This window comes from Sceloporus occidentalis, unplaced genomic scaffold (assembly GCF_023333645.1).
Source record: "Sceloporus occidentalis isolate IW3139 unplaced genomic scaffold, rSceOcc1.0.p SCAF_419, whole genome shotgun sequence".
NCBI classification, from domain to species: domain Eukaryota; kingdom Metazoa; phylum Chordata; class Lepidosauria; order Squamata; family Phrynosomatidae; genus Sceloporus; species Sceloporus occidentalis.
Window position 1 is genome coordinate 343,821 of NW_028317399.1, and position 13,680 is coordinate 357,500.

Below are 13,680 nucleotides of genomic sequence, written 5' to 3' on the forward strand. Positions count from 1 at the left end.
GAGGAGGGATTGATAGAGCGACGGATGGGAGGAGAGAGAAAGGAGACAGATGAGGAGGGGGGATGGGGCATGTCTTTGTAGAGCAAAGCAAGGCTTGTACAGAGAGACAGACATACTCGTATCCCCCGACATCTGTGTGACATGCCGAGGCAGAGACATCTTTGAGAATATCTGAGACAGACCGGGGTGACCAGTGACAGACTGACAGCCAAAGCATCTGCAGCCCAGCCAATCATATCTGTGACACTCAGGCTGTGGCAGGCAGTAGCCTCAAACCATAGGTAGCCGCTACATCAGCATCACCTAACCACGCAAGCGGCCGGCCACCTACACCCAACGAGCCGAAGGGGACTGGAGACGCTATGGGGAATTCCGGGAGAATGGAGTCTTCCCTTCTGTGTGTGAGCTGCCTCCTCCTGCTGAGCATACAGGTGAGGAGGCCCTGGCAAGGGTGGCGTGGGGTACGTAGAGGTATTGATGTTTGTAGAACGGGCAGAGGGGTGACATGGAGGTGCAACGGGCACAGCTGGGTTGGGTGGAGTATTTCGGTTATAATGGCAGTGGGGTGCTGCATGGAAAGATTGAGGTCATTTCGTCCGCTTTGCCGGTGGCGTTTGAGGGCATTCTGCTTGCTAGAATTAACCCTTTCTCGGTCGTGTCACAGGGCCTTCAAAAGAAATGAAGGCACGATGGCGGAGCATTGTGTGGTGAGCCGTAACAGAGAGGAAGGGGGTTGTTCTTGTAGACAGGTCAGTCGTAGGGTCTATAGAGAGATTGCAGATTGTGGTGGATGAAGCAGGTAAGATGGTGGGTTGCGTGGACGGTTCTGGAAAAGCAGATGAGACTGTTGGCAGTCGGTACATTCATTAAGAGACTGCGTGTTCCTATTGTATACGGACCAAATCATATGGAAGAAAACTGTGCTGTGCATGGCAGGTAAAGGAGGTGCTTCGGTTACCTGGGGATACAAAGGGCAGCTCATCGGGGTCGGTACGTTTTAGAAGATTGGGTTTTGGGATTGGGTCAAGTGGACATGGGTCGTACTTTGTTTTGGGAGGTGAAACACATTGTTGCAAAGGATTCTGCAAGCACAGAATTGGAATAGCTCTGTAGCCCGCTGCGTGTGTGCGTGAGAATGGTGCAGTAGCCCAGTTGGGTGAGCGGTTAAATCTCTACTGAAATAGCAGGAGGTGGTGCGTGCCAGGACGGGGGATTAATGGAAGAACTAATTGCGTGATGGGTTCTGTAATGGAACAGCAGTCCTTGCTGGATGTCAGAAATGAGTCTCTGTAATGGGGGTGGATGTGGGGGCTGCGGAACTAATGAGGCGACTGGCAGAGCCACTTGTGAGATGGTTCTGTGACGGAGACCACAAGGAAACTACGAGAACGCAGGTGCGGTGCCAGAACCTTAACGAGGTATCCTTTGGGTGTCTGTTTGTGCAGAAGATTTAATGAGCACCTGTAACGAGGCCAGTAAAGTCATCGCAGGGCTGGAGTGAGGTTCAACAGATGCTGCATCACGTTGGGTGCACCAAGGTTTCAATAGAGCCTGATTTAGATCAAAGCCCCAGACCTCACGAGCATCAGCTCGGCTGATGCGCGCATGGACAGCTGGATAGAGCAGGTGGGGGTGGGGGTCAGACGCTGGTGGAAAAAAAACCTTCCTCCTCCGTCTCCCCCTGGCACTGCCCTCCGCCCTGTAGACAACACAGAGGGACCTTTCTCCCACCAGAACAAGAGTGCTATGTCGCGCGTACTCACATGATTCATAGACAATAACCATAAACAATGGCCGTAGTGGTAGGGGCACAAATGGTTTATCACCACCCATCTTTGTAAATTTTAGATGGTGGGGGGTTTGGGAGAAAGATACAGATCCCCGACGTGTTGACCAAAACAAGCGCTTAGCATTTTCATCTCGTTTATGAAGAACGTTTGTGCCCCAAACATATCGACGAGCAAAACAATTGGAAATGTGTTACATTGTTTCCTCACATGACGGAAATGTGAATATTCCAGCCGGGCAAGTCCAGACCGCCAACCGGTTTATCCCAATCCAGTTCTGACGTGGTCCAGACCCTAACTGGGTTATCAGGGCAATCCGTGGCACATTGCTAACCGACGAGATGCTTTAGCCAGAGAAACCGTAAAAAAAAAAAACACAGACAGGGTCGTAAACCTTGAGGGCCTCCCTGGACAGCCTTGATATTTGTGTTTAAAGACAAGAAGCTGGGTATTATTTACAGACGCATCTCGTGCTTTTCATCCAGGAGCTCCGAGTGCAAATAAAAAACCCACGCACTAAACGCTGTTTGTAATGCTGTCTTATATATGTCTCTTAGGACGTACAAACATTCGGATTCATTAATCAAAACATTAACCAGGCCTAGTTTAACCAGAATTCATCGCTGGAGATAAGGCAGGGGAATACATGGTTTTTAACTCCAAATTTACTATAAAAAAAAAAACAAATCTAAGAAATTAATATATATAATATTACAAAAAAAACCACAAAGAAGATACAATGTAACAAGCTTGACGGGCCAGTCCTGTCCAAAAACTGGTGGGGTGGCCAGCATGTAAATGAGAGCCAGTACCACCACACGAGGGGGCACGAGTGGGTCGTGTTGCCACCCCATAGGGGGCACAATTGAGCCTCCTGTAGGGAGCGTGAGACACTGTAAGTGCCACCCATACAATATATAGCAATTGGTTCAATAAATAAAATGGACGTGGGGTATTATAGCAGACGTGACGTTTTGATGTAAAAGAATAAGAAATATGGATTTGATCTGGATGAGGATATATCAGCGAATTTCTGATGCCACGTAACGGCACTTAACGTAATTAGAGCTCTAACCTTATTTACAACGCTGAACATCCGCGGGGTGTAATAAAACATATACATCTTATGAGGCGCAGTACAAGGATCTGCAGGGTCCATTAATCTAAGACCAGACCTTATTACGGTCCTAGCTCGTTGGTCTATTTCAATTTATAGCCAACTCGTTATCAAGATTATAGTAACAAAGTATCAATGTCTGGGTAAAAGCCCTGCCCCCTAATCCCAACTCCTGCCCCACCCCCTAAAACTAAAGTGCCCCACAAGTGGTCACTCAAAATGTTTAGGGACATTTGCAATTTTACTACCCCATGGAAAAGGAAAAGCCCCCGTGTAATAAATCAAAAGCAATTCATTCACCCTATTTTTTTGTATAAATCTATGGAAGACAACAATATTCTCCTTTTCTAATGACATGTGGACCACGTGCATTGTCTTTGAAGCTCTACACATGGTCCACATATCATTAGAAATGGAGAGTATAGCGGACATGTTTTATTCTCTCGTTCCTAAGTGGTGTTGATGGGGTCCGCCATGGTCCTCATTGGTAGCCAACACGGTCCCTTACAAGTCCATAGTTTTAACAGTAATGGTAGTTGGTCCGGTTGAGGGAACGTCAAGGCAGGTGGTGGAGAAGTCAATGTTTACCCTGATGAAGAACATTCGTCGGTAGACGTTTTGAGTACTCAGTCCCTCACGTCGGCAGACTAACTTTTTGCACTGAAGTTCCAAAATAGTTAAACAAAATAGCCGAGTAATAATACCAGAAAAAAATATATCAATACATAATACATTGAAATATGAGAGGGTGAGGTCAACACCCAAAAGAAACAGTCGGGAGTAACCTAATATTCTTGGTTTGAAAACAGTAATATTTTCCTTCCTTAGGGATTATCCTCAGAATCTTGATATCGATTTACAGCGCAAAAGAATGATAACACGTTAAAAAAAACCCAGACATTTTGCCTTAAAATAAAAATATTAATAAGAAGAAGATTACGAACTTGGGACAAATTAACGGCGCGGGAGAGCGGCAGGGCGCTTCTGGAAACATTTAACGTTCTAGGAGTACCCTTAAGGCCTTTGACGATTTCTAAATTTGGCAACTTTTCACAGGGTGTATCAATCATTTGATCGCATTCCGCTGTTTTATTCCTATTTTTGTTTTTTATGTGTTATCATTCCGTCTGAGTCTGGAAGGCAAGGAATCGAGCCTTGGTGATTTTACCGATCACTTTGGCCGTTATTGAAAAAGGCCCTTTAATGTTTAACCCTTTGGCTGGACCTACTCGACACGTAGGTTGACACAGAAGGTTATAGCGGCTTTTTTTTATGTGACCATATGTCAGAATAAAGGCCATGGGTGAGACCGGTAAACGGAAATGCTTACAAAATACATTTCCTTAACTTTTTTTTTTTTTTCCTTAGTGTCAAGTACATTAACCTCTCCAGTGGCAAATGTTTATGGCTGCCTCTCACTAAAAAAAAAATTATAAACGTCAGCCAAAATCTAATATTTTTGTGCACTATATTTTAGTGTCCCTAAACAAAAAAAAAATAAAAAAAATAAAAAAATATATATAAATATATCTACAAACATGTAGCTTCACATAAGTATTTCTTTAAAAATATTTTTTTTTTAAACTGTGTATATCACATCCTACTCACTCTACTGTACCCACAACCTTTTTCAGCTTAATGTGCAGAAATAATATTATGACATCATCCTTGACTCAAGTGTGCCAAAAAAAAATCTTAAAATAACTTCAAGAGAACCTGAAGAAACATAGATACATAAATCTTTGGACACAATGCCTTGACAGTGCTATATATATATATATATATATATATATATATATATATATATATATATATATATATATATATATATATATATATAAATTTAATAAGTCACTTAAGTCATTTAAATTTAAAGTAATCAAAAGTTCAAAATAACTGCTTCCTGGGGAAAAAAATGTAAAACAAATATAGAAAAAATGGAGATATACACATTAAGTCAGGTGTCTAACTTGGCATATTTCCACTCAGAAATGCAGAAAATTTTAGATTGAATACCCAAGAAAAAAAGAAAAAAAAATTATGGAAAAGGAAAATTAGGAAAATCTAAAGATGACATCATATATGTTATATATAAATGTAGAGGAGAGCTAGGATAGGAAGAAGGAAGAATATTTTGTATTTATTTATAAACAAGAAGCCAACATTATGATCCCCCCATTAAATTTTTCCTCTTTTTGGCTTATTTGGAGATTTTCATGTTAGATGTAGACTCGCAATTTGGGGAAAACAGGAAAATTCAAGAAAATGTGACCAGGGAGTGATAAATGTGACAAATGGGGAGAAAATTACAAAAGTGAGTGTTGAGTGGCTGTAGAGAGGAAACAGAGAAGGGGACGGGAATATGAGCCGAGCAGCAGAGAGAGAGAGAGATGGAGGATGAGATAAGGGATTTTGGAGGATGAGGACCATGTGACATGTAAAGGAGAGAGAGGAGGAAGGAGTGAGGGGGTGAGCTGGATGGGGAGAGAGCAATAAGATGTAACAGCCTTCACGTTCTTTTGGGAAAGAGTCACCATAGCAACAGAGAATGAGAGATCAGGACTCCATCGGGAACGGTTGCCATAGCAGCCCATCTCTGAAAGTGAGAAGGAGGCAGCTAGAGCTTGAAGGCCTGAGAGGGGGTAGCATTGAAAGGATACACAGGGCAAAGGGTGGAAATGGAGATAGGGAGGAAGGGTTATCCGAGACACCAGGTATCCCTCAGAGTAAAAAATATCCTTTGGGGGTCCTCTGAGATGTGTGGCCCCTGGGCCCTATCACCTTCAGCTAACCGGGACAAAGTGGAGTAGGGGGTGAATGAGTGGGGGGGGGTAATACAAAATAATAAAAAATATCTAACCCTAGAAGCACTAATCCGACCATTCAGTCTCCGTATACCCATAATATACACAATAACAGATATATAATAGTACGCAGGGCACTGTAATACCCTACGATGACATGCAGGGCTACTAGAATTACCTATAATGACATGTAATACTATACGATCACTTAGCGGATGGAAATTAATCACAAAGAGCGGAGCTGGATATTACTAACAGGATAATACCCCGACATGTATTGTTGGTAGACATGTAGATGCCTCCATAGCATCATATCCTTAAGTGATGAGATACATAATCATATCCCCGACCCTCAGGGGTAAGGGCAGTAACTGTGGACGTTAGTCTTGGGGAAGCTGAGCAGCATCCAGGATAAACACAACCCTGCCAGGTGTCCTTCTCTAACTTAGTCAGTCCTTCTTCAGCCCTCAAACCCCTGTGCCCCTCCTTCATCCCCAATGCCCGTCTCTCCTGGCCCGATGCCCCTCCTTCCTCTCCAATGCCACTCTCTCCTTCCTTTGTGTTCATTCTTCCTTCCCTAATGCCCCTCTCTCCTTCCTCGATGCCCCTCTTTCCTCCCTTGTTGCCTCTCTTTCATCCCCCGATGCCCCTCTTTCCTCCCTTGTTGCCTCTCTTTCATCCCCCGATGCCCCTCTTTCCTTTCCTGGTACCCCTCTTTTCTAGGAGCTCAGAACATTTGCTGGGTATGCCCTAAAAGCCCCAATAATGTGTATAGAAACGGCAGGAAATGGCTTTATAAAGTTTTTGGTGTAAATAAACCCCATTATTCTTTTTCTAATAATAATAATGATAATAATGAGCAGACGTATTATAACAATTATACTATATTGTTGCTTGAGGGCCAAATGCAGACTTGATGGCCATCCAGATCCTCATAAAGATGTGTGGATTAGGGCCAGTCATTGCGTAGCCCACGGTCAGACATCTCCAGACACCAGGTTTTACAAACTAAACGTGGAGAAAAACGCAATTAAACATCATAAAGACTTCTCCCGACGAGACGGGGCAACAAATTCAGACGGTCGATTCCGTTCACGCCAATAACATGTGTTTTAGGCTACATGTGAAGCTCGTTAAGGATTCCTGTGTCCTCCGTGTTTAGTTTTCTTAAAAAAAACTATGTTTATTTTTCTTGGTTTAATTATTTTTCTCATTCACACAAATGTTCAACATACTGCCCCCCCACCAACCCCCCCCCCCCCCCGGCAAACAGAAATGTGTTTATCTGGGTCAAAATAACAAATGTTCAAAGATATTTCGTTTACATAATAATTTGGAAAGTTCCATTTTTGTGCCAAGTGCTGAAATTTTGATAGCTGGTATAATTTGCCTTCTTCATGACCATTACAAACTGGGGCATGTGGCACAGGGGTTGGTGTTGGGGGCGTTAAGAGATTCCTACAGGGCAGTGGAGGCGCCCCGGTTATTACAGATGTTATGGACTATAAGACCCTCATTGTGCTCGTGGGTGCCCGTCAGACACATGCAAAAGTTCCAACCTTTCCTCTGGAATTAAGTTAATTGAGTTAGGTTTAGGGCTAGTTCCCCGACGACTTTGTCATCTTCTCTCCCATCGCTGCTGCTCTAAATTTACGTCTTCACCTAGTTTAATAAAGAACTGGGGGGGCTACATAATGTGCTGCTTTTAGTTAGATGGGACAGCAACCAAGATCCAGAAGACAAGACCTTATACTCGGCCTTTGGAACTGGTGAACCCTTCACCTTGCCCCTAGTCTTGGGAGCGTAGAGCTGCATCCTACCTGCCCTGGGGTGATAAACAGTGATGACCAGAGGATTTTAGATACTTTTTGTTAAACAAAATGTCTACCTGCTTCACCTGTGACCTGTTTCACCCTTTCTACTTCTCTATCTCTCACCGTAGAGCCTCTCGGCATGGCGCCCCCAGCTGGCGCTGTTTTGCGGACGGGTTCCTTTACACATGGATCTGCTAACTGGAGACTGGGTGTCAGACCCTCGAGGGACCCCCAACTGCCTGGGGACCCGGGATGAGATCTTACAGTACTGCAGACAGGTACGGTTGGAATCTTCAACCCAAATATGGCTCTACATTCCGCTCGGACAACTGCGTAGCCTTAACGTCTTCCCATAAAAAAGGGATGAAATTATCCAATTCTTAGAAACATACAAATTTCTAAAGATCACTGCTTGCAAACATAAAATTAAGCGCCACTTGGCTTCTAAGTGTCCATTAAGTTGATGGACGCTTAGAAGCCACCCATCAGTGGTACTGATTCAAGGTCTACCTGGTAACCTCCATTTTCTTTGTTTGCCAATACACGCTAATGGTTTTACTTTCCTCCCTGTGGATAGGTTTATCCCGAGCTACAAATCACCGGAGTTACAGAGGGCGCCCAACCGGTGACAGTGACAAACTGGTGCCCGAACCAGAGGGTAGAGTGCAAAGGTCGCCAGCATATTGTGGTTCCATATCACTGCCTGGGTGAGCGTCTATGATGGATTTCCGCCTCTTGGGACCCGTATAGGAGGAAAATGGAACATCTGTTATCAATTGATGTTGCCTTCAGCGGCTGAGTTACAATGTAACATTAAATTATAGTAGATTTATGAAGCGAGGGAAAACACAGATGACATTGGATGGAAATGAAGTGCTTTGTTCTTCCTGCATCTCCCAAGGAGTGGCGTGAAAAAAAAATCTCTTTTTATGCGTCTTCGTTGACGTCGTTCTTTAAAAAAGGCCTCCTATAGTAGGTATTGACTCATCGCTGAGCTCTGGGTGACTTAAAGTGAGATGAAAAAAAAGTGATCTCAATGATTTAACTGCTTAGATGATGAGCCCTAAAAACCTGGGAAAAACTCAAAGGGGGGGGATAAAAGGAGCTCTATTGAAAGAAGAAAAATAAAAAATGATTTCTCTGGTAGGAGTGAAGTTTTTGGACAGGTCCTGTTTGAGACGCATTCCATTCTGTGTTTCATTATTTATTAACTCATGTAGTGCCAAAGGGCTGGGCAGGGCAGTGCTGACTGTCCTGTGATATATCAGAAGAGCGCCAGAACTAAATTAAATCCACTTGATATTCCGCAAATCACACAAAACTTCCAAGTGTTTTTGGTGGCCTTTAACCTATTGTTTTTGTTTCTTGTTTTGAGACCTTTTTTCACGCGCTTTAGTTGTTTCTGTTATTCCCATATGCTTGTGCGATTCTGCCATTTGCCAGTCGGAAGTCTGCCGCTAGAAAGCTGTCCTAGGGGTCCGTGTTTCTGGCGGTCTCTTTGTCACCGATGGAAATCTAGTGTTTCTTACATGCTCTGTGCGGTCTATGTCTCTCGTAGTGAGTGAGTTCGTCAGCGATGCTCTCTTGGTCCCCGACAAGTGCCGTTTCCTGCATCGTGAACAGATGGATGTGTGTGAGAGTTACCAGCACTGGCACGAGACTGCCCGCGGGGTAAGAGTTCCTGCCTTGTGGATTATCTCATTTACCTTGGGGGGGAGCTAACAAGAGCCAAAAATGACATCATAGCATAACACAAAGGACTTATGTCATGGTTTGTGCAGAACAACTAACTCAAGTGACAGAGGCTACTAAAGATCAACTCTACAACAGTAGAAACAATGTATCACTTCTAAAACTCGGCCATGATGACGGCCTTTTCATAAGCAGATCCCATCATAGGGATGATATCTAATGATACACAAATCTCTTATAATAGAACCCTCTATATGTCCTATGAGATGCTAATATGCTTATCAATTGGTTTGGCCCTTCCTGTGAATGTTGATGGACTACTATAACATTGATATTAGGCTCCAGGAATCATGGACACGGATATATCTCCCTTCATATTTCTAGGCCTTTTCACATAGATTCTTTACATGGTCAAAAATCTTAGTTACACAGTCTTAGTTTGGGTCTTTGATATGTGGGGTTCCTCCAGATATAATATGACCCTGGTGCTGTTGACCTTAGGCCTGTGTCTCTGAGAACCTGGATCTTCACAGTTATGGGATGTTGCTTCCATGTTCCTCTGAACGTTTCCGTGGGGTGGAATATGTATGTTGCCCACCGCGTAACCCACCACCGGCAGAACCAACCAGAGGTCAACCCATCACAGAGCCGGAGCCAGAAGACATGGAGAAAGGGTGAGAGGGAATGTGTCACCCTATGACTGGGCATTGCATGAACCTTAAGATGGGGCAAGTCTAGAAATAAAGGATGTCACAGCGAGAAGGAATTACCCATTTGGGTAGAGGCCACTCTGTGATGGAGTGTTGTTTGCCAAGGAGCGTTTATAATCTTTCTCTCTTTCATTTAGTGATGATGTAGAGATTGAGGAGGATAATGTCGAAGTCTTGGAAGAGGGAGGAGAAGACAACGCTGGGGCAACTGCAGACCAAGACCCATCCGTATGGGATGACTATTTTGTTGGACATGGTTACGAGGAGGAAGCCACCAGTGCCGCACCAACCCTTCCTCCAGAGGTCAAAGGTCAGACACAATGTTATATTTTGTGCACACATACACATTCTAGAAATACTCTTACAATCTTAAGTATTGAACAGACATAAACAAGAGACATGAGGACCTCTACTGATTTCAACACTGACAAGACTAACTGTGGTAAATCAATGCGCATTGCATGTCATCGCCAGTGTGAATTCTTCTTAAAAAGACCTCAAATCCATAATGAAAAGGTTTCTAAGATGGTTTAGATGTATGCCAACAATAATAAAACATGCTCATTCCTTGGGGGAAAAAACTTACTTTTAATTACTTATTGGCCTAAGAACCCATATTTTGCCAATAAAGCAAAGTTGTAGGACATGAATTGAGCTCATAAATCAGCAGGTCTGCTTTGATCAGGTCCTCGAGCTTTTGATCCCACAATGAAATGACACATAGCTCTGCTCTCTGACAGTTTCTCGTCCCACCGACGGAGTAGACATATACTTTGAGTCACCACGTGATGGATCAGAACACGCCAACTTCCTTCGAGCAAAAATGGAGCTGGAGGAAAGACGTATGAAACAGATCAATGAGGTTAGTATAGGGTGATAATGTGGTTATTACCCTTCTGGCCACCAATTATATGAGTCAGATAAATTTTTTTGCCCTTATCATCCAGCTGGTTGTATGCTCTGGGTAAGACTGGCTCCTCCGGACCTGGGTGTTCCATCTTTACTGATGTTATTGGAATCATTTATGTTCTTACAGGTGATGAAGGAATGGGCCGAGGCCGACAACCACGCCAAGAACCTGCCCAAATCAGATCGCCAGGCGCTCAATGAGGTAAATGGGCACACTTTTTACATTTTATGGTGGATTCCCAAGAAGTGAGCCCGTTGAGGATATATGAGTTTATACAACCCAGATTATAATCCGGCATGAATTACGTCATAAGAATCGTTTGGACCTTTATGGTTCAGCAGGAAGTTGATTTATAGCCACGTCCATATTGTGATATCAGATCGTCTTTATACGTAGGTGACTACCAGCGAATAAGGTACAAGGTTACAATATAACAAGGCCCTGAACACAATGTCTCTGCTTCTGAACATATATTTTTAATGCTGACTCTGCAGTGTATAGATAGGCACATAGTCCTGGAGCTCCCCCTGCTGGTCTGTTCTATAAACATATCGGTCCATTTTTGCCCAATTGCTTACATGGGCTCCACGGTACTATGTACAATATATTGACGTCTTTAGCACAGCCTCCAAGCAGAGATGGTAGAGGTTGGCAACAGGCAACTTGATGGTGCAGATGCAGCTGATCAGCCCTTAAACTCCATGTTTCTATGATTGTATCCTCCATAGTAATATAAGTTGCTCCTGGGGTGGGGGGGGCCTGGGGTAAATTAACAATATAGAGGGGGGGGGTTAACCAGTAGGGAGGGGTGAATGGAGAGGGAAATGGCAGATAAAATAAAAAGAATAAATTACACTGAAAGATGACAGGGGCAACTAAAATAGAAGGTGGAGAGAGCAAAAATTAAAAGAGTTAGGAGGAAGGAGGGTTTTTGGTGATAATAAGTACAGGCTTTTTTTAATATATCAATCAATATATAGCAATCCCCCAGTGAATCAGAAATCTAGCTCTGCATCGCGCATGTTATTGTAACAAAATGCAAGCCCAGAGACATCAGCGATTCCTTCAGCAGATCCCATACATCTGAGCTCGACGATAGCTTTTAGGGAGCTTTTGCATTTATCCTCCAGGCTCGTGTTACAGGAGATTGCGGTATATAATGTTACATAGAACGGATGTATTTGAAAGGTAATACACGCCTGATATTCAGCTTCGAACAAGCGCAAGGCGATTGCATAACACGGATAATGTTCAGCGGTTTAGGCTTTTGGGATCATCTCGCGCAAACACAACATGTAATCTGAATCAGACACCTGTTTTCATGCAGGGAGAGCCTGTAGGCTTGGAGTATTTGTTATTGCGGAATCAGCCAACATTTCTCCGGGTAACAAAATAATTTGTTACTTTGGCAAATTTTAGCAAAATATAAGCGGTTTATTGAGAGCAGAAGCAGAATGGTCGGAACTCCACAACTTCTGGTTGACTTCATAACAACCAGGCGATGGAACAAAGAATAGTCATTTTCTATAAAAGTCTTCATCAAGAGTTCGAAAACGTATGCGTAGAGTCAAAGATGTCCATTTGTTACTACTCAACGGGTTTGTTCCACACCCCAGCACTTCCAGACCATCCTGCAGACCCTGGAAGGACAGATCTCCACCCAACGTCAGCGCCTCGTGGAGACGCATCTCGGCCGCGTGGTGGCAGCTCTGAACGATAACCGAAGAGCAGCCCTGGAGAACTACCTCACCAGCGTGCAGACTTCGCCCCTAGATGTAAGCTGCCGACACACACATCTCTATTTACACATCTCTAATGTGTCTCGTTTCTCCAACTAAACCTTTTCGCGCCTTCTCATTGGACAGTCGGAGAGAGTGTTACTGGCACTGAAGCGCTACATCCGGGCAGAGCAAAGAGACCAGCGGCACACCGTTAGGCATTACCAACATGTCAGCAGTGCGGAGCCGGACAGAGCGGAGACCATTCAGTTCCAGGTACCAGAGAAACTCAACGTTGTCAGGTTCTCGGAGGTTACTGAGCTCTCCGGGTTTATGCCCCTCCTCAAATCTCTGACTTTTGGGGAATATACTAAGGGCTGATGAGACCGAGAGATTCCAATCTACATAATATTTTGATTGATTACATGTTTGGCTTCAAATCTTTTTGAATGTTTTTGTATCAGGTTCTCACCCATCTCCGAGTCATCGAAGAACGAGTCAACCAGTCCCTGTCTTTGCTTTACCGCAACCCAGAACTGACGACGGAGCTCCGGGACCAAATTGGTGGGTACATCTTAACGTATATCTTTTCAGGAGCCTTTTCTATTGAACAGCCTATCAGCATTAGCTCTTGTGTCACATGATAATTAAACACGCTCAATTACAATTGAGACAAAGTCTTAGGTAATTATATAATTATTGGGCATTGAATGGTACGAAGAGTGGTCCATCGTGTCCAAGACCCAATATGAGTATAAATGTGGGGCTAATTGGTTTTATTGCGGCCCGACAGAAAGCTGGCTGCACACAGAGTGGGTGAAAGCGGGAGACCTTCTCAGCTCAACGCAGAAGAAGCTGAATGAAGACAGCGACTATCCTGAAATAAGAGTGCCGACCCAAAACTCTGCCGAGACGTCACAAGGAGAAGGTGAGGAATGCTCAGCTTTAATCCCCCTTGGAAACCCTCCTCTCTGAGTCCGTTCAGTCTTACTCCCCTCTGTGCCGTCTCTCATCCTTTCCTTTCTCTCTTGTCTCTCTTTGCTGTCGCTCGCTCTCGCTTTTTGGACTCTTGAGCAGACTCCCAACAGATCGACAGGAAAGGTTAGTCATCATTTCAAAGGGGAAGTC

At 44.0% G+C, this 13,680-nt stretch overlaps 1 protein-coding gene across 1 annotated transcript in view; it reads left to right on the forward strand.

Annotated features, from left to right (window-relative positions):
* The first annotated feature begins 362 nt into the window (after positions 1-362).
* LOC149272796 (amyloid beta precursor like protein 1-like) overlaps positions 363-13,680 on the forward strand; it is a 14,806-nt gene continuing 1,488 nt past the window's right edge. Inside the window, exons 1-13 of the mRNA XM_089506730.1 lie at positions 363-431; positions 7,651-7,800; positions 8,100-8,229; positions 9,081-9,193; positions 9,716-9,888; positions 10,062-10,234; positions 10,665-10,786; positions 10,961-11,035; positions 12,451-12,609; positions 12,700-12,828; positions 13,017-13,116; positions 13,346-13,480; positions 13,630-13,653. Coding sequence (XP_089362856.1) covers positions 363-431; positions 7,651-7,800; positions 8,100-8,229; positions 9,081-9,193; positions 9,716-9,888; positions 10,062-10,234; positions 10,665-10,786; positions 10,961-11,035; positions 12,451-12,609; positions 12,700-12,828; positions 13,017-13,116; positions 13,346-13,480; positions 13,630-13,653 — 1,552 coding nt within the window. The remainder of the gene's footprint in view (positions 432-7,650; positions 7,801-8,099; positions 8,230-9,080; positions 9,194-9,715; positions 9,889-10,061; positions 10,235-10,664; positions 10,787-10,960; positions 11,036-12,450; positions 12,610-12,699; positions 12,829-13,016; positions 13,117-13,345; positions 13,481-13,629; positions 13,654-13,680) is intronic.